Raw genomic sequence first — 21,925 nt, 5'->3', positions numbered from 1 at the left:
TGACCGGTACACGTACTGGTGCACTGGAGTGGCAACTCAGAGAAAGTCTCTCGATGGTTAAAAAGTGTTAAAACACAAAGACAGCACATCAAGACAATGAACACACAAACGAGCAGCAGACAACGTACAAGTAAACAAGCACAGGTGTGTACACAACTATGTGGTGTGACTGGGTTGTGTGTCTATATGACACTGTGCTGTGTGTTGGGTTCTGGGTTGTGTGGTGTTGAGCTACACTGTGCTGTCAGAGGCTGTGTGATGTTGAGTTATACTGTGCTGTGTGGTGTTGAGCTACGCTGTGCTGTGTGAGAGGCTGTGTGGTGTTGAGCTACGCTGTGCTGTGTGAGAGGCTGTGTGGTGTTGAGCTACGCTGTGCTGTGTGAGAGGCTGTGTGGTGTTGAGCTACGCTGTTCTGTGTGAGAGGTTGTGTGGTGTTGAGCTTCGTTGTGCTGTGTGCGAGGCTGTGTGGTGTTGAGCTACGCTGTTCTGTGTGAGAGGTTGTGTGGTGTTGAGGGGTTATTTTTACATCTTCACTGTGGTTTCAAGAGGGGCTGTCGGACTGCAGGGGAAGTGAGACAAGGAAGTCTGGTTCCCTGTCGGTGCACATCTCTAGACATGTCTGTCTTTCTCCATTAACCCCACTGTCTCCCCACTCCTGTCTGTCCATTAACCCCACTGTCTCCCCACTCCTCTGTCTCTCTCCATTAACCCCACTGTCTCCCCACTCCTCTGTCTCTCTCCATTAACCCCACTCTCTCCCCACTCCTCTGTCTCTCTCCATTAACCCCACTGTCTCCCCACTCCTCTCTCTCTCCATTAACCCCACTGTCTCCCCACTCCTCTGTCTCTCTCCATTAACCCCACTCTCTCCCCACTCCTCTGTCCATTAACCCCACTGTCTCCCCACTCCTGTCTGTCTCCATTAACCCCCCTGTCTCCCCACTCCTCTCTCTCTCCATTAACCCCACGCTCTCCCCACTCCTGTCTGTCTATTAACCCCACTGTCTCCCCACTCCCCTGTCTCTCTCTATTAACCCCCCTGTCTCCCCACTCCACTGTCTCTCTCCATTAACCCCACTGTCTCCCCACTGCTGTCTCTCTCTATCAATGCTGGACTCTCTCTCTGTGTTTTCTCTCGGCTGTCGCCCGACCCGCCGCCCTCTGACTCGCAGCGTGACTCTGCGCTCCCGGTTCCGACAGAACCCGAGACCCGGAACCGGGCGAGAGGGCAGGGGCGTCACGCGCGCTGGCGCTCGCGCTGTCAGAGCGGATCCATGAGGCGCGCGCGCGCGGACCCAGCTGTACGCGAGCAAGTGAGCACTAATTCACACACACACACACACACTGCCGCCCCGCTCCTGCCCGGTACTGTAACCTGCTGGGCGCTCGTTCCGTCAGATCATCGCGTCGTGGTTCCCTGTGTCTCCTGTGTCACTATCAGTTCAGTTCAAGGTGCTTTATTAGCATGACTGATGGGTACAATCAGTGTCGCCAAAGCAAATAAAAATAATAAAATTAACATGGAACAAAACAAAAAATAGAAGTAAAATAAAATCTACAGACATGTTACAGACATTTACAACAAAGACATATTATAAAATATTGACATTTACTGTAGGCGGCTGGAGCATTATTGGGAGACAGACTCACTGTTCCTCAGGCTGTGACAGGAGATCACATACTGGGCTGCCAGATCAACTGAGTTCCCTCCTCCCTCTCCCAGTAGGACTGGGACCCACTGTGTAACTCTCTCTCTGTCCCTCTCCTCCTCAGTCTCTCACTCCTCTCTCACTTTTCAATTCAAGGTGCTTTAGTGGCACTGATAAAATCAGTGTTGCTAAAGCAAAACAGGTGAAATTAACATAACCCCTCTGTCCCCCTCTCCTCTCTCTCCTCTGTCCCTTTCTCCACTGTCATCCTCTCCTCTCTCTCTCCTCTGTCCCTCTCTGCTCCCTCTCCCTGTGTCTCCTCTGTCCCTCTCTCCTCTGTCCTCTGTCCCTCTCTCCTCTCTCCCTGTGTCTCCTCTCTCTCTCCGTGTTTTCTCTCTCTCCTCTCTCTCTCTTCAGTTCAGACAGCTCTGTCTCCTCTCTCCTCTCTCCCCCTGTGTCTCCTCTCTCTCTCTCTTCAGTTCAGACAGCTCTGTCTCCTCTCTCTCCCTGTGTCTCCTCTCTCTCTCTCTTCAGTTCAGACAGCTCTGTCGGCCTGACGGTAACACTCGTCTCCCTCTAATCCAGCTGCCGCAGCGCCTCACCCTCAGCCCGCCGCTGCCCCCCCGAACCGCACCGGCACCGGCACCGGCCCCGGCCCCCCAGCGACCCGTCTCGGCTCGGTCTGCTGTCGCGCGTGCGGACGCGTTCACGTTTGATGTCAAAAATAGCTTCGAGTCGCCCCTACCACCTCCTCCTCCTCTCCTCCCTCCCTCCCTCTCTCTCTCTCTCTCTCTCCCACTCACCCTCTCCCCCGCCCCTCTCTCTCCGCGCTCTCGCTCTGTGATACGGCAGCGGCGGCGGCGGTGATGATGATGATGATGATGATGGTGGCGGCGGTGCTGGGCGCTCAGTAGCGGCTGGAATGCGCCCGGACAGACAGCGCGACAGGGACACACCGCGGCGGCCATGGCTTCCAAGGAGACGCCGCCGTTCGCCGGCGTGAGCAGGGAGCTGACAGGTGAGCTGGCGGCACCGTGACGAGGCGCTGTCCTCCGCGCGCGCGGCCGGGGCTGCGGCGGAGACCCGCCGGAAACACCCGGACCGGGACCGGACCGGCATTGGCACCGGCACCGGAGCGGCCTGCCGGGAATTGCTGCTGCGGGCGCGTGTCATCTCGAGACCAGAGCCTCGGGACAGGAAACACGCGTGTCCGAGATGCGGGGGGGGTGCGTGTCGGTCCGCTCACGCTCCCGAGCGCGACTCTGCGGAGTTTCGCAGAGACCAACACAAAGATACACACTCGCATCGGGACACACGGGCTCGCATGCAGACGCACACTCACACCTGGATATACAAACTCACAACCATACACTGGGGTTTAACGACCTCATGCTCAGACCTAGATATTCAAGCTCACACACAGATACACACTCACGGCCGGACACACTCACATGTACTCACACAAATTCACAACGAAAGGCACACACACCCTCAGACTTACTCACACACACAGGTACACACACAATAGGAGATGCACACACTTAAACACACAGGTACACACACAATAGGAGATGCACACACTCACACGTACTCACACACACAGGTACACACACAATAGGAGATGCCCACACTCACACATACACAGAATAAAAGGCACATGCTCAGACGTACTGACACACACAGATACACACACAATGAGAGGCACACACATTAGACGTACTGACACACACAGATACACACACACAATGAGAGGCGCACACACTAGACGTACTGACACACACAGATACACACACACAATGAGAGGCGCACACACTAGACGTACTGACACACACAGATACACACACACAATGAGAGGCGCACACATTAGACGTACTGACACACACAGATACACACACACACAATGAGAGGCGCACACACTAGACGTACTGACACACACAGATACACACACACAATGAGAGGCGCACACACTAGACGTACTGACACACACAGATACACACACACAATGAGAGGCGCACACACTAGACGTACTGACACACACAGATACACACACACAATGAGAGGCGCACACACTAGACGTACTGACACACACAGATACACACACAATGAGAAACACTCTCAGACGTACTGACACACACGGATACACACACAATGAGAGGCACACACACTAGACGAACTGACACACACAGATACACACACAATGAGACACACTCAGATGTACTGACACACGGATACACACACAATGAGACACACTCAGATGTACTGACACACGGATACACACACAATGAGAGGCACACACTCTCAGTTGTACTGACACACACAGGCACACAGACTCAGACATACTGACACACATAGAGGCACAGACTCAGACATACTGACAAACACTCTCAGACATACTGACACACACATAGAGACACACAGAGACACACACACACACACAGAGGCACACAGACTCAGATGTACTGACACACAGAGGCACACAGACTCAGATGTACTGACACACACAGAGACACACAGACTCAGACGTACTGACACACACAGAGATGCACTCAGACGTACTGACACACACACAGACACACTCAGATGTACTGACACACACACACAGAGACACACACTCTCAGACGTACTGACACACACACACAGAGACACACACTCTCAGACGTACTGACACACACAGAGACACACTCAGATGTACTGACACACACACAGAGACACACACTCTCAGACGTACTGACACACACACAGAGACACCACACTAGACGTCCTGACACACACACTGTGCTCTGGGTATTCCCTCTGCCAGGGTGAAAGGAGATGTGAGAGTGTTGTTTGGTTGAGAGAAGTCCTGCACCTCATGCCTCCTGGTGAGGACAAGTCCTCCCTAACTGTGTCCCCACTGCCATAACACACACACACACACTCTGGGACAGCTGTACTGCCTGCCCTCTGGGGAGCTCTTAGTCTTAATTACTGCTAATGGGTTCATTAATGAGCCACTAGAAATTAATCCACTGGAATCCCTCTTTCTCCAGTAACAGAAACAACATCCACAGTAACTTGTCCGTCTCTCCCTCTCTGCCCCTCTGACAACTGTCCTCTCGCCCTCTCTTACTCCTGTCCCTCTCTTACTCCTGTCCCTCTCTCCCTCTCTGTCTCTCTGACAACGGTCCTCTCACTCTCTCTTACTCCTGTCCCTCTGTCCCTCTCTGTCTCTCTCACCCCAGCCTGTCTGTCTCTCTCTCCCCTCTCCCTCTGTCCCTCTGTCTCTCTCACCGCAGCCTGCCTGTCTCTCTCTCCCCTCTCCCTCTGTGTCTCCTCTGTCTCGCTCTCTTCCGTCTCTGGCTCTGGGATTGGATTAGTGGTGATTGAATTCTCTCGAGATCACCTCTGGCTCCACAGTGCATTAGCGCTGTGAGTGTGTGAGAGAAAGAGAGCGCATCCATAGTCCGGATCCTAATGAGAAGACTGTAGACTCGTTAGGAGTGCTGGACGTGTGTGATGTGCCTGGTCAGCACTTTCTTCCTCTCTCTCTCCCCCACCCCTGTCCTGCCCCCCCCCCCAGCAGTGTGTGCCTCCTCTCTCTGTGCTCTTCCTCTCTCTCTCTCCCCCACCCCTGCCCTGCTCCCCCCAGCAGTGTGTGCCTCCTCTCTCTGTGCTCTTCCTCTCTCTCTTCCTCTCTCTCTCTCCCACCCCTGCCCTGCTCCCCCCAGCAGCGTGTGCCTCCTCTCTGTGCTCTTCCTCTCTCTCTTCCTCTCTCTCTCCCCCACCCCTGCCCTGCTCCCCCCCGCAGTGTGTGCCTCCTCTCTGTGCTCTTCCTTTCTCTCTTCCTCTCTCTCTCCCACCCCTGCCCTGCTCCCCCCAGCAGTGTGTGCCTCCTCTCTCTGTGCTCTTCCTCTCTCTCTTCCTCTCTCTCTCTCCCACCCCTGCCCTGCTCCCCCCAGCAGTGTGTGCCTCCTCTCTCTGTGCTCTTCCTCTCTCTCTCTCTCCCACCCCTGCCCTGCCCCCCCCAGCAGTGTGTGCCTCCTCTCTCTGTGCTCTTCCTCTCTCTCTCTCCCCCACCCCTGCCCTGCTCCCCCCAGCAGTGTGTGCCTCCTCTCTGTGCTCTTCCTCTCTCTCTCTTCCACCCCTGCCCTGCTCCCCCCTGCAGTGCGTGCCTCCTGTCTGTGCTCTTCCTCTCTCAGGCCCTGTCACCTCTGCTCAGTGGTGGAACTGACAGTGAGCTCACTTCCTGTCACACTGTGTGAGCTCATAGCTTGATATAGAGAGACTCATGTGAACAGCGGGCAGGGTCCCGAGCTGAGCGCTGACTGTCCGCCTGACCCACCCACTGACTGTCCGACACTCTGACTGTCCGACACGCTGTCTGTCTGACACGCTGACTGTTCCACACACCGACTGACTGTCTGACACGCTGACTGGTCCACACACTGACTGACTGTCTGACACGCCGACTGGTCCACAAACTGACTGACTGTCTGACACGCCGACTGTTCCACACACTGACTGACTGTCTGACACGCCGACTGGTCCACACACTGACTGACTGTCTGACACGCCGACTGTTCCACACACTGACTGACTGTCTGACACGCCGACTGGCCCACCCACTGACTGACTGTCTGACACGCTGACTGGCCCACACACTGACTGTCTGACACGCCGACTGGCCCACACACTGACTGACTGTCTGACACGCTGACTGGCCCACACACTGACTGACTGTCTGACACGCTGACTGGCCCACACACTGACTGACTGGCCCACACACTGACTGTCTGACACGCTGACTGGCCCACACACTGACTGTCTGACACTCTGACTGGTCCACACACTCATTGATCCTCAATAATTGACAGTGATAGACAGACAGACTGATGTTTGACTAACTGACACTGATTTTCTCACTAACACACTTGGTGACTGACCGACTCTCTCACTAATTTTATCTTATAAACTGTATATTGCAGACAGCATCAGGAAGGTTATTGATAAGTCGTCAATCAAGTTGATCAGGAGCGTCAAAATTGAAACGAAGAATGGCAAGCTGGAAGACAAAATTCTTGTGAGTCCCTTTCCTCTCTCTCTGTAGTAGTGAAGGTGAGACATTGCTGTTGTGCCCTTGAGCAGGACAGTGACTCTGCTCCAGGAACATGTCCTGCTGGGTGGACAGGGCTCCAGTAGTGCAGTAGTGAAGGTGAGACAGTGACTCTCTCTGCTCCAGGGACATGTCCTGCTGGATGGACAGGGCTTCAGTAGTGCAGTAGTGAAGGTGAGACAGTGCCTCTCTCTGCTCCAGGAACATGTCCTGCTGGGTGGACAGGGCTCCAGTAGTGAAGGTGAGACAGTGACTCTCTCTGCTCCAGGAACATGTCCTGCTGGGTGGACAGGGGTCCAGTAGTGCAGTAGTGAAGGTGAGACAGTGACTCTCTCTGATCCAGGAACATGTCCTGCTGGGTGGACAGGGCTCCAGTAGTGCAGTAGTGAAGGTGAGACAGTGACTCTCTCTGATCCAGGAACATGTCCTGCTGGGTGGACAGGGCTCCAGTAGTGCAGTAGTGAAGGTGAGACAGTGACTCTCTCTGCTCCAGGAACATGTCCTGCTGGGTGGACAGGGCTCCAGTAGTGCAGTAGTGAAGGTGAGACAGTGACTCTCTCTGTTCCAGGAACATGTCCTGCTGGGTGGACAGGGGTCCAGTAGTGCAGTAGTGAAGGTGAGACAGTGACTCTCTCTGCTCCAGGGACATGTCCTGCTGGGTGGACAGGGCTCCAGTAGTGCAGTAGTGAAGGTGAGACAGTGCCTCTGCCCCAGGGACATGTCCTGCTGGGTGGACAGGGCTCCAGTAGTGCAGTAGTGAAGGTGAGACAGTGCCTCTGCCCCAGGGACATGTCCTGCTGGGTGGACAGGGCTCCAGTAGTGCAGTAGTGAAGGTGAGACAGTGCCTCTGCCCCAGGGACATGTCCTGCTGGGTGGACAGGGCTCCAGTAGTGCAGTAGTGAAGGTGAGACAGTGACTCTCTCTGCTCCAGGAACATGTCCTGCTGGGTGGACAGGGCTCCAGTAGTGCAGTAGTGAAGGTGAGACAGTGACTCTCTCTGATCCAGGAACATGTCCTGCTGGGTGGACAGGGCTCCAGTAGTGCAGTTGTGAATGTGAGACAGTGCCTCTGCTCCAGGAACATGTCCTGCTGGGTGGACAGGGCTCCAGTAGTGCAGTAGTGAAGGTGAGACAGTGACTCTGCTCCAGGAACATGTTCTGCTGGGTGGACAGTGGAGGACAGTGCAATTGACTCACCTGGAAAAATGGAGATTAAAATTAAAGTTGTTGCGGTATATCTATATAAAAACTATTGCTTTTGCGTCTGAAATAACAGCCATTCGTTCTCGCATGGTTTCTATTAAAAGCGTCATTTGGCCTGCAGTATTTCAATCACTCCGAGAGGTGAACATCTAAATCGGTGCTGGTGTCTTTCTGTGTGACAGGGAGCAGCAGCCCCAGGCTGTGGGTGAGTCACAGCTGAGGTTTGCCCAGGGCCGTGTGCGCTGTGGCCAGACCGCAGCCTGTCTCTCTGCCCCCTGCCGGCGCTCGTCGTCCCTGTCCCCGGCGAGCGGGGGCCAGAAATAACTGCCCCCCTTCTGCCCCCTCTCCGTGAGAGCACACTCTCCCTGCGCTGTCCTGCCCGCGCACACCAGCACACCCCCACCGCTGCAGGGCTCTGACCGCGGCGCTGTCTCTGTCAGCTCCGATTCTGAAAGCGGCTCTTCAGCGCGGGGGGGCAGGGGCAGGGTCAGGGTCAGGCTCTGGAGTGGGTGTCAGGGTCAGGCTCTGGAGTGGGGGGGTGGGGGTGGGGGTCAGGGTCAGGGTGTGGAGGGGAGGGGGGCAGGGGCAGGGGCAGGGTGGGGGTCAGGCTGTGGAGGGGAGGGGGGTGGCAGGGTGGGGTCAGGCAGAGAGGGAGTGAGACAGGTCAAGGGGTGGGAGAGAGAGAGTGAGACGGGTCAAGGGGTGGGAGAGAGAGAGTGAGACGGGTCAAGGGGTAGGAGAGTGAGTGAGACAGATCAAGGGCTGGGAGAGAGGGATTGAGACAGGTCAAGGGGTAGGAGAGAGAGGGAGTGAGACAGGTCAAGGGGTGGGAGAGAGGGAGTGAGACAGGTCAAGGGGTGGGAGAGAGAGTGAGACAGATCAAGGGCTGGGAGAGAGGGAGTGAGACAGGTCAAGGGGTAGGAGAGAGAGTGAGACGGGTCAAGGGGTGGGAGAGAGAGTGAGACAGATCAAGGGGTAGGAGAGAGAGGGAGTGAGACAGGTCAAGGGGTGGGAGAGAGGGAGTGAGACAGGTCAAGGGGTGGGAGAAAGAGTGAGACGGATCAAGGGGTAGGAGAGAGAGGGAGTGAGACAGGTCAAGGGGTGGGAGAGAGGGAGTGCGACAGGTCAAGGGGTAGGAGAGAGAGGGAGTGAGACAGGTCAAGGGGTGGGAGAGAGGGAGTGAGACAGGTCAAGGACTGGGAGACAGTGAGGGAGTGAGACAGGTCAAGGGCTGGGAGAGAGAGAGGGTGTGAGACATGTCAAGGGCTGGGAGAGAGGGAGTGAGACGGGTCAAGGGCTGTAAGAGAGGGAGTGAGACAGGTCAAGGGCTGGGAGAGAGAGAGGGAGTGAGAGAGGTCAAGGGCTGGGAGAGAGAGAGGGTGTGAGACATGTCAAGGGCTGGGAGAGAGAGAGGGAGTGAGACGGGTCAAGGGCTGTAAGAGAGGGAGTGAGACGGGTCAAGGGCTGGGAGAGAGAGAGGGAGTGAGACAGGTCAAGGGGTGGGAGAAAGAGAGTGAGACAGGTCAAGGGGTGGAAGAGAGGGATTGAGACAGGTCAAGGGCTGGGAGAGAGAGAGGGAGTGAGACAGGTCAAGGGCTGGGAGAGAGAGAGGGAGTGAGACAGGTCAAGGGCTGGGAGAGAGGGAGTGAGACAGGGAGAGCTCCATGTCTCATGTAGCGATGTCTCATTTCCTCCGTTCTTTAATGATTTAAATGCGCGTCTGGTCATCTCCTACACTGTAACGGCAGGTCATCTCTTCAAACACTCTTCATGGGCTTTTATAAAAGAATCTGGTCTCTGTGTCTTTAAACACTGTTCATGGGCTTTTATAAGAGAATCTGGTCTCTGTGTCTTTAAACACTGTTCATGGGCTTTTATAAGAGAATCTGGTGATTCTGTCTTTAAACACTGTTCATGGGCTTTTATAAGAGAATCTGGTCTCTGTGTCTTTAAACACTGTTCATGGGCTTTTATAAGAGAATCTGGTCTCTGTCTTTAAACACTGTTCATGGGCTTTTATAAGAGAATCTGGTCTCTGTGTCTTTAAACACTGTTCATGGGCTTTTATAAGAGAATCTGGTCTCTGGGTCTTTAAACACTGTTCATGGGCTTTTATAAGAGAATCTGGTCTCTGTCTTTAAACACTGTTCATGGGCTTTTATAAGAGAATCTGGTCTCTGTCTTTAAACACTGTTCATGGGCTTTTATAAGAGAATCTGGTCTCTGTGTCTTTAAACACTGTTCATGGGCTTTTATAAGAGAATCTGGTCTCTGTCTTTAAACACTGTTCATGGGCTTTTATAAGAGAATCTGGTCTCTGTCTTTAAACACTGTTCATGGGCTTTTATAAGAGAATCTGGTCTCTGTGTCTTTAAACACTGTTCATGGGCTTTTATAAGAGAATCTGGTCTCTGTCTTTAAACACTGTTCATGGGCTTTTATAAGAGAATCTGGTCTCTGTGTCTTTAAACACTGTTCATGGGCTTTTATAAGAGAATCTGGTCTCTGTGTCTTTAAACACTGTTCATGGGCTTTTATAAGAGAATCTGGTGATTCTGTCTTTAAACACTGTTCATGGGGTTTTATAAGAGAATCTGGTCTCTGTCTTTAAACACTGTTCATGGGCTTTTATAAGAGAATCTGGTCTCTGGGTCTTTAAACACTGTTCATGGGCTTTTATAAGAGAATCTGGTGATTCTGTCTTTAAACACTGTTCATGGGGTTTTATAAGAGAATCTGGTCTCTGTCTTTAAACACTGTTCATGGGCTTTTATGAGAGAATCTAGTCTCTGTCTTTAAACACTGTTCATGGGCTTTTATAAGAGAATCTGGTCTCTGTCTTTAAACACTGTTCATGGGCTTTTATAAGAGAATCTGGTGATTCTGTCTTTAAACACTGTTCATGGGCTTTTATAAGAGAATCTGGGTCTCTGTCTTTAAACACTGTTCATGGGCTTTTATAAGAGAATCTAGTCTCTGGGTCTTTAAACACTGTTCATGGGCTTTTATAAGAGAATCTGGGTCTCTGTCTTTAAACACTGTTCATGGGCTTTTATAAGAGAATCTGGTGATTCTGTCTTTAAACACTGTTCATGGGCTTTTATAAGAGAATCTGGGTCTCTGTCTTTAAACACTGTTCATGGGCTTTTATAAGAGAATCTGGTCTCTGTCTTTAAACACTGTTCATGGGCTTTTATAAGAGAATCTGGTGATTCTGTCTTTAAACACTTTTCATGGGCTTTTATAAGAGAATCTGGTGATTCTGTCTTTAAACACTATTCATGGGCTTTAATGAGGGAATCTAGTGCTTGTCTTTTGAAACACTGCTCATGATCCTTTTAAATGGATCAAGATTCATGTTCCTTTTCCAAGGAAACCCTGTCTCCCCCCAGCCCAGTCCCTCTCTCTCTGCCTGCTCTGTCCTGTCTCTCTCAGTGAGTCACAGCTGGAGAAAGTCTTTGTTCTATATATAGACCAAGGTTAGGACTTGGGATTTCGCCTACAGTTATAATTCATAAATACTTTCAAGTTAGAGGAATTTCTCTGGACTGCCATCATAGAGAAATTCTTCCTTAATTAATGAATGAATTGCTTTAATTAATCCCTTTTTTGAGTGCCTCGGCGTCGTGCGTTGATTTCTTAATTACTGTAGCTGTTCAGTCTCATTACCCTCCTGCTTATTTCTTTGCCTCTACTCCGTCAGACCTGTCTCTTTCTCTCTGACCTGTCTCTCTCTCAGGTTCTCACAACATGGCGGCTGAACCTCTTAGCCATCAAGGTCCCAACAAAGGTGGGTGTTAAATTAACAGAGTCACATCTGTCCAGTCAGTCAGTGTGTCTGTATGAACCCCTCTCTCTCAGTGCAGTGTTAATGTACTGGAGTGTCCAGTCAGTCAGTGTGTCTGTATGAACCCCTCTCTCTCAGTGCAGTGTTAATGTACTGGAGTGTCCAGTCAGTCAGTGTGTCTGTATGAACCCCTCTCTCTCAGTGCAGTGTTAATGTACTGGAGTGTCCAGTCAGTGTGTCTGTATGAACCCCTCTCTCTCAGTGCAGTGTTAATGTACTGGAGTGTCCAGTCAGTCAGTGTGTCTGTATGAACCCCTCTCTCTCAGTGCAGTGTTAATGTACTGGAGTGTCCAGTCAGTCAGTGTGTCTGTATGAACCCCTCTCTCTCAGTGCAGTGTTAATGTACTGGAGTGTCCAGTCAGTGTGTCTGTATGAACCCCTCTCTCTCAGTGCAGTGTTAATGTACTGGAGTGTCCAGTCAGTCAGTGTGTCTGTATGAACCCCTCTCTCTCAGTGCAGTGTTAATGTACTGGAGTGTCCAGTCAGTGTGTCTGTATGAACCCCTCTCTCTCAGTGCAGTGTTACTGTACTGGAGTGTCCAGTCAGTCAGTGTGTCTGTATGAACCCCTCTCTCTCAGTGCAGTGTTAATGTACTGGAGTGTCCAGTCAGTCAGTGTGTCTGTATTAACCCCTCTCTCTCAGTGCAGTGTTAATGTACTGGAGTGTCCAGTCAGTGTGTCTGTATGAACCCCTCTCTTTCAGTGCAGTGTTAATGTACTGGAGTGTCCAGTCAGTGTGTCTGTATGAACCCCTCTCTCTCAGTGCAGTGTTAATGTACTGGAGTGTCCAGTCAGTCAGTGTGTCTGTATGAACCCCTCTCTCTCAGTGCAGTGTTAATGTACTGGAGTGTCCAGTCAGTCAGTGTGTCTGTATGAACCCCTCTCTCTCAGTGCAGTGTTAATGTACTGGAGTGTCCAGTCAGTCAGTGTGTCTGTATGAACCCCTCTCTCTCAGTGCAGTGTTAATGTACTGGAGTGTCCAGTCAGTCAGTGTGTCTGTATGAACCCCTCTCTCTCAGTGCAGTGTTAATGTACTGGAGTGTCCAGTCAGTGTGTCTGTATGAACCCCTCTCTCTCAGTGCAGTGTTAATGTACTGGAGTGTCCAGTCAGTCAGTGTGTCTGTATGAACCCCTCTCTCAGTGCAGTGTTAATGTACTGGAGTGTCCAGTGAGTGTGTCTGTATGAACCCTGTGCGAGAGGGTGCTGTTTGTTGTTAGACTGCCATTGTGATTGCACTGGGCTGCACATCCTTCATCCTGCCTGCGAGCAACGGGAGGTGCTGTTTCTCACCTGTCGTGAATATTTCTTTTACAGGTGGAGATCACTTTCAATTTCCTGGAGATTCGCTCCATGAACACGTGTTCGGACAATCAGGTAGGACAGTATGTCCCTCTGCAGGGACTGTGCTTCCTTCTGCTGGTGCCGACAGGAGTTTTCTCATCAGCAGTGCTGGGAACGTAAGTGCGTGATCGGTTATGCTCGTTTCTTGATCAGGTTGTCATAGAGACGGAGAAGACGAGCTACTCTCTCCGACTGCAGTCTCTGGAGCACCTGGATCTCGTGATCAGTCATGTGAACTTTGCCCTTTCCCGAATCTTTAACAACTCCGTCTTTGCGTGAGTCTGACCAGGTTCATTCGTTTCCATTGGCCTCAGCAGTCGTAAAAATCAAACTGAAACAATCAGGACTGTTATATTTACTTTGAGTAACATGCCACTGTATCTGTATGAACCCCTCTCTCTCAGTGCAGTGTTAATGTACTTGAGTGTCCAGTCAGTCAGTGTGTCTGTATGAACCCCTCTCTCTCACTGCAGTGTTAATGTACTGGAGTGTCCAGTCAGTGTGTCTGTATGAACCCCTCTCTCTCAGTGCAGTGTTAATGTACTGTAGTGTCCAGTCAGTCAGTGTGTCTGTATGAACTCCTCTCTCTCAGTGCAGTGTTAATGTACTGGAGTGTCCAGTCAGTCAGTGTGTCTGTATGAACCCCTCTCTCTCAGTGCAGTGTTAATGTACTCGAGTGTCCAGTCAGTCAGTGTGTCTGTATTAACCCCTCTCTCTCAGTGCAGTGTTAATGTACTGGAGTGTCCAGTCAGTGTGTCTGTATGAACCCCTCTCTCTCAGTGCAGTGTTAATGTACTGGAGTGTCCAGTCAGTCAGTGTGTCTGTATGAACCCCTCTCTCTCAGTGCAGTGTTAATGTACTGGAGTGTCCAGTCAGTGTGTCTTCATTAACCCCTCTCTCTGTATTCAGCCCCACTATCTGCAGGGCAGAAGGTGAACTCTCAGAGGGGAGTCGGAAGTTTTCTCCCAATTCGGACACGTCAGTGGAGACGCAGCGAGCCTGTGGTGAGCAGTGATGCAGCAGCTCGATGCCGATGTCACAGGCAGAGCGCCACACTGACTCTCTGTCTCTCTCTCAGGGGGATTCTCAGACACCTATGCTGCTCTGTGTGATTATAATGGAATTGGCTGTAAGGAGGAGGTGCAGTGGGTACGAGCTGTCTCCCTGTCCCTCTGTCTCCCTGTCCCTCTCTCTGTCTCTCTGTGGTTCAGCCAGTGTGCGTCTCCTCTCTCTCTGTCTCTCTGTCTCTCTGTGGTTCAGCAGTCAGCCAGTGTGTGTCTCCTCTCTCTCTGTCTCTCTGTGTTTCTGTGGTTCAGCAGTCAGCCAGTGTGTGTCTCCTCTCTCTCTGTCTCTCTATGGTTCAGCCAGTGTGTGTCTCCCCTCTCTGTCTCTCTGTGGTTCAGCAGTCAGCCAGTGTGTGTCTCCTCTCTCCGTCTCTCTGTGGTTCAGCAGTCAGCCAGTGTGTGTCTCCTCTCTCTGTCTCTCTGTGGTTCAGCAGTCATCCAGTGTGTCTCCTCTCTCCGTCTCTCTGTGGTTCAGCAGTTAGCCAGTGTGTGTCTCCTCTTTCTCTGTCTCTCTTTGTTTCAGCCAGTGTGTGTCTCCTGTCTCTCTGTCTCTCTGTGCTTCAGCATTCAGCCAGTGTGTGTCTCCTCTCTCTGTCTCTCAGGATGTGGACACGATCTATCACTCTCAGGACAACCGGGAGTTCAACCTGCTGGACTTCAGCCACCTGGAGAGCAGGTGAGCGAGCAGGGTGGGAGGCGGGAGGGAGACGTGTGAGGGAGTGAGCTGTCGTGCGCGGAAGGCAGCGTGGGAGAGTGTGCACCAGTGTGAGCGCGCTGTAGTGTGTGGTGATGAGGAACAGTGTGTGAGAATGGCTGTGCTTCACAGCCCCTGGGTCCCCCTGTCCTCCCCCAGGGAGGGTTCAACGCGCGTGACACAGTGTGAGGTAACTGCGTGATGAAAGTACTTGTACACTGTGTGATCAGTGTATGTAGCCGTGTAGTTGGGAGTGTAATAAGGGTGTTTAATAACAGTGTGTAATATCCACAAGGCATAGTAATTATGTATGTAATAAGAGTGTGTAATAACACTGTGTGTAATATACATAAGTCTTTGTACTGTTATTAGGTATGTAATAAGGCTGTGTAATAACAGTGGGCTTAATGTACATAAGGCATTGTAATTAGGTATGTAATAAGGGTGTGTAATAATAGTGTGTGTAATATACATGTGGGAGTGACATTAGGTAGGTAATAATAGTGTGTGTAATATACACATGGCAGTATAATAGGTATGTAATAAGGGTGTGTAATAATAGTGTGTTTAATATACACATGGCAGTGTAATTAGGTGTGTAATAATAGTGTGTGTAATATACACATGGCAGTGTAATAGGTATGTAATAACAGTGGGTGTAATATACATGTGTCAGTGTAATAGGTATGTAAAAAGGGTGTGTAATAACAATGGGTGTAATATATATGTGGCAGTGTAATAGGTATGTAATAAGAGTGTGTAATAACAATGGGTGTAATATATATGTGGCAGTTTTATAGGTAGGTAATAAGAGTGTGTAATAACAGTGGGTGTAATATACACGTGCCAGTGTAATAGGTATGTAATAAGCACCCTTAATGAGTGTCTCTGTCTCTCTGGCAGGGACCTGGCTGTCATTGTGGCGTCCATGGCGTACAACACCTGGTTCACCAAACTCTACTGCAAGGACTTGCGAATAGTACCTATCTCTCTGTCCGACTGTCCGTCCCTGTGCCTGGTGTCTTCCCTGTGTCTCTGTACCTGTCTGTTCATCTCACTGTGCCCTCTCTCTACCAGGGGTCAGAGGTCACGGAGCAGGTCTTGCACACCCTCAGTAAATCCAGCAGCCTGGAGGAGATCACTCTGGAGAATGCAGGACTCAAATCGTGAGTGGCCCCCTTGATCTGTGGATCACCTTAGTGTACAAGATGTTGCACGCTCAGTCGCAAACAGACAGCAGGGGCCTCTGTGACACAGTTAGAGGGCTGCAGCCCTGTTAGAAAATGCACAAGAGTAGGAACAGTGACCAATGCTACCCCTCCCCATAGAAACAACAAAATGAGCAAAGGAGACCCCAACTCTGAGTCTTCATGACATGTCTGAGACGCTGCCCTGAACTGACAACATCGCTGTACTGTAATGTCCAGTCACTAGGCTCTCCACAGACCCTGTGCTGTGTGGTGTGTATTGACCCTGTGCTGTGTGGTGTGTATTAACTCTGTGCTGTTCTCTACTGACCCTGTGCTGTGTGGTGTGTATTGACCCTGTGCTGTTCTCTACTGACCCTGTGCTGTGTGGTGTGTATTGACCCTGTGCTGTTCACTACAGACCCTGTGATGTGTGGTGTGCATTGACCCTGTGCTGTTCTCTACTTACCCTGTGCTGTGTGGTGTGTATTGACCCTGTGCTGTTCACTACAGACCCTGTGCTGTGTGGTGTGTATTGACCCTGTGCTGTGTGGTGTGCATTGACCCTGTGCTGTTCTCTACTTACCCTGTGCTGTGTGGTGTGTATTGGCTCTGTGCTGTTCTCTACTGGCCCTGTGCTGTGTGGTGTGTATTCACCCTGTGCTGTGTGGAGTGTATTGACCCTGTGCTGTGTGGTACGTATTGACTCTGTGCTGTTCTCTACTGACCCTGTGCTGTGTGGTGTGCATTGACCCTGTGCTGTTCTCTACTTACCCTGTGCTGTGTGGTGTGTATTGGCTCTGTGCTGTTCTCTACTGGCCCTGTGCTGTGTGGTGTGTATTCACCCTGTGCTGTGTGGCGTGTATTGACTCTGTGCTGTGTGGCGTGTATTGACTCTGTGCTGTGTGGTGTGTATTCACCCTGTGCTGTGTGGTGTGTATTGACTCTGTGCTGTGTGGCGTGTATTGACTCTGTGCTGTGTGGTGTGTATTGACCCTGTGCTGTGTGGCGTGTATTGACTCTGTGCTGTGTGGTGTGTATTGACTCTGTGCTGTGTGGTGTGTATTGGCCCTGTGCTGTGTGGTGTGTATTGACTCTGTGCTGTTCTCTACTGACCCTGTGCTGTGTGGCGTGTATTGACCCTGTGCTGTGTGGCGTGTATTGACCCTGTGCTGTGTGGTGTGTATTGACCCTGTTCTGTTCTCTACTGACCCTGTGCTGTCTTGCGTGTATCGCCCCTGTGGGGAGTCTTTATGTTGCAGTATCCCTCTCTCCCTGTCTCTCCAGTGATTTCCCTCAGAAGCTGTCTGTGGCTCTCTCGGAGAACCCTGCCTCGGTCATTCATTCCCTCAACCTGGCCCACAATGCACTGGACAACCAAGGTACTGTCCGCCTCTGTCCCGTCCTGTCACGTGCCTTCTGACTGCCCTGTCCGCCGGTGTCTCTCTCCGTTCCCTCTCCCTCCCCTTCTCCTCACCTGTCTCTCTCTCTTTCTCTCATCCTGCCCTGTGTTTCTCTGCTCTCTGGGTGTCTCACACTCTCTCAGCATCTCTCTCCTCACAATTTCCTCTCACCTCCTATCTTTCATTCTTCCTGTCTGCCTGTCGTCCTCTCTCTCTCTGTATCTCCTCTCGACTGGACCACTGTCTCTCCCTCTCTCTCTCTCTATCTCCACGAGACTGGACCCCTGTCTCTCTCTCTGTATCTCCACGAGACTGGACCCCTGTCTCTCTCTCTGTATCTCCTCTCGACTGGACCCTGTCTCTCTCTCTCTGTATCTCCACGAGACTGGACCCCTGTCTCTCTCTCTCTCTGTATCTCCACGAGACTGGACCCTGTCTCTCTCTCTGTATCTCCACGAGACTGGACCCTGTCTCTCTCTCTGTATCTCCACGAGACTGGACCCTGTCTCTCTCTCTCTGTATCTCCTCTTGACTGGACCCTGTCTCTCTTTCTGTATCTCCTCTCGACTGGACCTCTGTCTCTCTCTCTCTGTATCTCCTCTCGACTGGACCCTGTCTCTCTCTCTGTATCTCCTCTCGACTGGACCCCTGTCTCTCTCTCTCTGTATCTCCTCTCGACTGGACCCTGTCTCTCTCTCTGTATCTCCACGAGACTGGACCCTGTCTCTATCTTCCTCACCAGCTCAGTATGGACTTTCGGGAATCTGCTTCTTCTTCCCTGTTTCATTCCTTGAGCCTGTGTCTCCTAAAAGGTGCTTCTCTCTGTGCCTCTGTTCCCCTTACAGGAGTCTCGAGTCTCATACAACAAGTCTGCCGTCTGACGAAGGGGCTCCGCCTTCTCAACCTCTCCAAGACCTCGCTGACGTCAAAAGGTCACTGTTGATCTCTGTGCTGGGTATAGTCCCAGAACCTGCATTTAGGGTCTCATGCCAATTAATTGAGTTTCACAATGGTATTGCTTTAGCTCCATTAGAAGAATATATAGAGTATATTAGGTTTTGCATTAATCTCTCTGTGTGAGGAGTGTCTCTAGGGTCTATATTAGGGTCTGTATTAATCTCTCTGTGTGAGGAGTGTCTCTAGGGTCTATATTAGGGTCTGTATTAATCTCTCTGTGTGAGGAGTGTCTCTAGGGTCTATATTAGGGTCTGTATTAATCTCTCTGTGTGAGGAGTGTCTCTAGGGTCTATATTAGGGTCTGCATTAATCTCTCTGTGTGAGGAGTGTCTCTAGGGTCTATATTAGTGTCTGTATTAATCTCTCTGTGTGAGGAGTGTCTCTAGGGTCTATATTAGTGTCTGTATTAATCTCTCTGTGTGAGGAGTGTCATTAGGGTCTATATGAGGGTCTGCATTAATCTTTCTGTGTGAGGAGTGTTTCTAGGGTCTATATTAGGATCTGCATTAATCTCTCTGTCTAAGGAGTGTCTCTAGGGTCTATATTAGGGTCTGTATTAGGGTCTGCATTAATCTTTCTGTGTGAGGAGTGTCGCTAGGGTCTATATTAGGGTCTGCATTAATCTCGATGTGTGAGGAGTGTCTCTAGGGTCTATATTAGGGTCTGTATTAGTGTCTGCATTAATCTCTCTGTGTGAGGAGTGTCTCTAGGGTCTATATTAGGGTCTGTATTAATCTCTGTGTGAGGAGTGTCTCTAGGGTCTATATCAGGGTCTGTAGTAATCTCTCTGTCTGTGGAGAGTCTCTAGGGTCTATATTAGGATCTGTATTAATCTCTCTGTGTGAGGAGTGTCTCTAGGGTCTATATTAGTGTCTGTATTAATCTCTCTGTGTGAGGAGTGTCTCTAGGGTCTATATTAGTGTCTGTATTAATCCCTCTGTGTGAGGAGTGTCTCTAGGGTCTATATTAGGGTCTGTATTAATCTCTCTATGTGAGGAGTATCTCTACAGTCTATATTAACGTGAGGTGTGTTTTTAGGATCCATATTAAGGTCTCTGTCTTTCTACAGGCGTGGTGTCTCTCTCTCAGGCTCTCTGCTCCAATGAGGAGTTTTCCAGTTCCCTCCTCCATCTGGATCTCAGTAAGAATCCTGGGATTCTGGCTGGAGAGGAGGCAGCGGTGAGAATTATGCAGATCCCGTGAGCTAGACCTGTGTCCTCCTTGACTGTTCCAGTACTCTACTGTAGTCTTCCTCCTACTCGAATACCTGAGAGTTAACTACCCAGAATTCCTCACAGTAACGTCAGTCCAGTACAGGCATGTCCAGACTGCTGCTTCTGAAACTAGAGCTGTGTCCTCCTTGTCTGTTCCAGTACTCTACTGTAGTCTTCCTCCTACTCTCATACCTGAGAGTTAACCACCCAGAATTCCTCACAGTAACGTCAGTCCAGTACAGGCATGTCCAGACTGCTGCTTCTGAAACTAGAGCTGTGTCCTCCTTGACTGTTCCAGTACTCTACTGTAGTCTTCCTCCTACTCTCATACCTGAGAGTTAACCACCCAGAATTCCTCACAGTAACGTCAGTCCAGTACAGGCATGTCCAGACCTCTTCATCAACACTCTGGGTTCTGATCTGTGTCTGTCTGTCCCTGCAGAACCTCTACCTGTTCCTGGCTCAGCCCAACTGCCTGGTCCATTTGGACCTGTCCGGCACCGACTGCGCTGTGGACACGGTGAGTGGGCCCTGGGGAGGTTGGACTTGGTTCTGGTGTTCTGGCAGGGGGGCGTGGGCCTGTCTCCTGGTCAGCGGGTGGAGTGGCTGTGATCTGTGTGGGCCGTTGCAGGACCGACTCCGGGTCGGTACTGTTCAGTCCGAAAGCGCTCTCACACCCGGGCTGGCTTTCGGAGCAGTTTCTGGCCGTGACGACAGAGGATTCACTGGAACTAGAAGGTGGTCTTGGGGGGGGCAGGGGGAGGTACAGTGCTCCGCAGCGCCGGGCCCCTGGGTTCGATTCCAGACCTGTCTGTGTGGAGCTTGCATGTTCTCCTCGTGTTCTCTTGGGTTCATTCTGAAAGAACGGGTCCTGGTGTGAGTGTGCCTCTGTGTGAGTGTGCCTCTGTGTGAGTGTGCCTCTGTGTGTGTGTGTGTGTGTGTGTGTGTGTGTGTGTGTGTGTGTGTGTGTGTGTGTCCAGGCTGTACCCTGTCTCTGTGTCTGGTGTGTGTGTCTCTTTGTCCAGGCTGTACCCTGTCTCTTTGTCTGCTGTGTGTGTGTGTCCAGGCTGTACCCTGTCTCTGTGTCTGGTGTGTGTGTCTCTGTGTCCAGGCTCAACCCAGTCTCTCTCTCTGTGTGTGTGTGTGTGTGTGTGTCTGTGTCTGTGTCTGTGTCTGTGTCTGTGTCTGTGTCTGTGTGTCTGTGTGTCTGTGTGTCTGTGTGTCTGTGTGTCTGTGTGTCTGTGTGTCTGTGTGTCTGTGTGTCTGTGTGTCTGTGTGTCTGTGTCTGTGTGTCTGTGTGTCTGTGTGTCTGTGTGTCTGTGTGTCTGTGTGTCTGTGTGTCTGTGTGTCTGTGTGTCTGTGTGTCTGTGTGTCTGTGTGTCTGTGTGTCCAGGCTGTACCCTGTCTCTGTCTCTGTGTCTGGTGTGTGTGTGTCTGTGTGTCTGTGTGTCCAGGCTGTACCCTGTCTCTGTCTCTGTGTCTGGTGTGTGTGTGTCTGTGTGTCTGTGTGTCCAGGCTGTACCCTGTCTCTGTCTCTGTGTCTGGTGTGTGTGTGTCTCTCTGTGTCTGTGTCCAGGCAGTACCCTGTCTCTGTGTCTGGTGTGTGTCTGGTGTGTGTGTGTGTGTGTCTTTGTCAGGCTTGCTGGGATCAGCTCCAGCTCCCCTGCGACTCTGTGCTGGATGAATCTGTCAGAAGACGGCTGCATGGCGGCTGCATGGCCGCTGTTGTGCTGTCCGGGCCGGAGTGGGAATTCTGGGGAAGCATGTTTCTCACAGAGCGTCGCTGCCTCTGTCTGTCCCAGCTGTTCGGCGCCCTGCTCAGAGGCTGCTGCGCCGACCTCTCCCACCTGAACCTCTCCAGGAACACCTTCTCCCACAAGTAAGACAGCCGCCGGCGCCACCCCCCGGTCACCGCCAGCGCGCGGGGTCACGCGCCCCCACTGAGACCTGTCCTCTCCCTGCAGGAGGGCCAAGGAGACTCTGCCCTCCTTCCGGCAGTTCTTCAGCTCCGCCTTCAGCCTCGCCCACGTCAGCCTGGCGGGGATGAGACTGCCCCCCGAAGCCCTCAGGTAGGAAACTTGGCCTCGTGCTGGGGTCTGCCGACCCCCCCTCTTCTCCAGTGGGGCGGCACGAGACGCAGGAGCCGAAATGGCCGATGAGCGGCCGCAGCTTCTTAACTTGGGAGGTGTTACCGATTCAATTGTAACGCTTCTGGCCAGTTGGAAAATGGAGCCAAAATGGTGGCTATGTGCACGCAGTTTCCCTTTCGGCTCTG

General features: G+C 51.6%; 1 protein-coding gene across 7 annotated transcripts in view; it reads left to right on the top strand.

Moving 5' to 3' along the window:
• Positions 1-2,114: 2,114 nt before the first annotated feature.
• Positions 2,115-21,925, top strand: part of carmil3 (capping protein regulator and myosin 1 linker 3) — a 48,893-nt gene continuing 29,082 nt past the window's right edge. For 6 of the 7 annotated variants that reach the window (XM_088634327.1, XM_088634326.1, XM_088634325.1 and 3 more), the window contains exons 1-16: positions 2,116-2,667; positions 6,614-6,708; positions 11,683-11,733; positions 13,105-13,164; positions 13,285-13,406; positions 14,041-14,135; positions 14,210-14,280; positions 14,798-14,871; positions 15,793-15,868; positions 15,967-16,055; positions 17,364-17,458; positions 18,325-18,411; positions 19,506-19,615; positions 20,093-20,170; positions 21,453-21,529; positions 21,615-21,719. In XM_088634327.1, coding sequence (XP_088490453.1) covers positions 2,616-2,667; positions 6,614-6,708; positions 11,683-11,733; positions 13,105-13,164; positions 13,285-13,406; positions 14,041-14,135; positions 14,210-14,280; positions 14,798-14,871; positions 15,793-15,868; positions 15,967-16,055; positions 17,364-17,458; positions 18,325-18,411; positions 19,506-19,615; positions 20,093-20,170; positions 21,453-21,529; positions 21,615-21,719 — 1,337 coding nt within the window. In that variant the 5' untranslated portion in view covers positions 2,116-2,615. Of the gene's footprint in view, positions 2,668-6,613; positions 6,709-11,682; positions 11,734-13,104; positions 13,165-13,284; positions 13,407-14,040; positions 14,136-14,209; positions 14,281-14,797; positions 14,872-15,792; positions 15,869-15,966; positions 16,056-17,363; positions 17,459-18,324; positions 18,412-19,505; positions 19,616-20,092; positions 20,171-21,452; positions 21,530-21,614; positions 21,720-21,925 lie in introns of all 7 variants that reach the window. The other variant, XM_088634323.1, reaches the window with a different exon arrangement.

The sequence above is a fragment of the Lepisosteus platostomus genome, chromosome 6 (genome assembly GCF_059453375.1).
Source record: "Lepisosteus platostomus isolate fLepPlt1 chromosome 6, fLepPlt1.hap1, whole genome shotgun sequence".
Classification (NCBI taxonomy): domain Eukaryota; kingdom Metazoa; phylum Chordata; class Actinopteri; order Semionotiformes; family Lepisosteidae; genus Lepisosteus; species Lepisosteus platostomus.
Note: the sequence above shows the minus strand (reverse complement) of the source record. Positions and strands in the feature narration are given on the sequence as shown.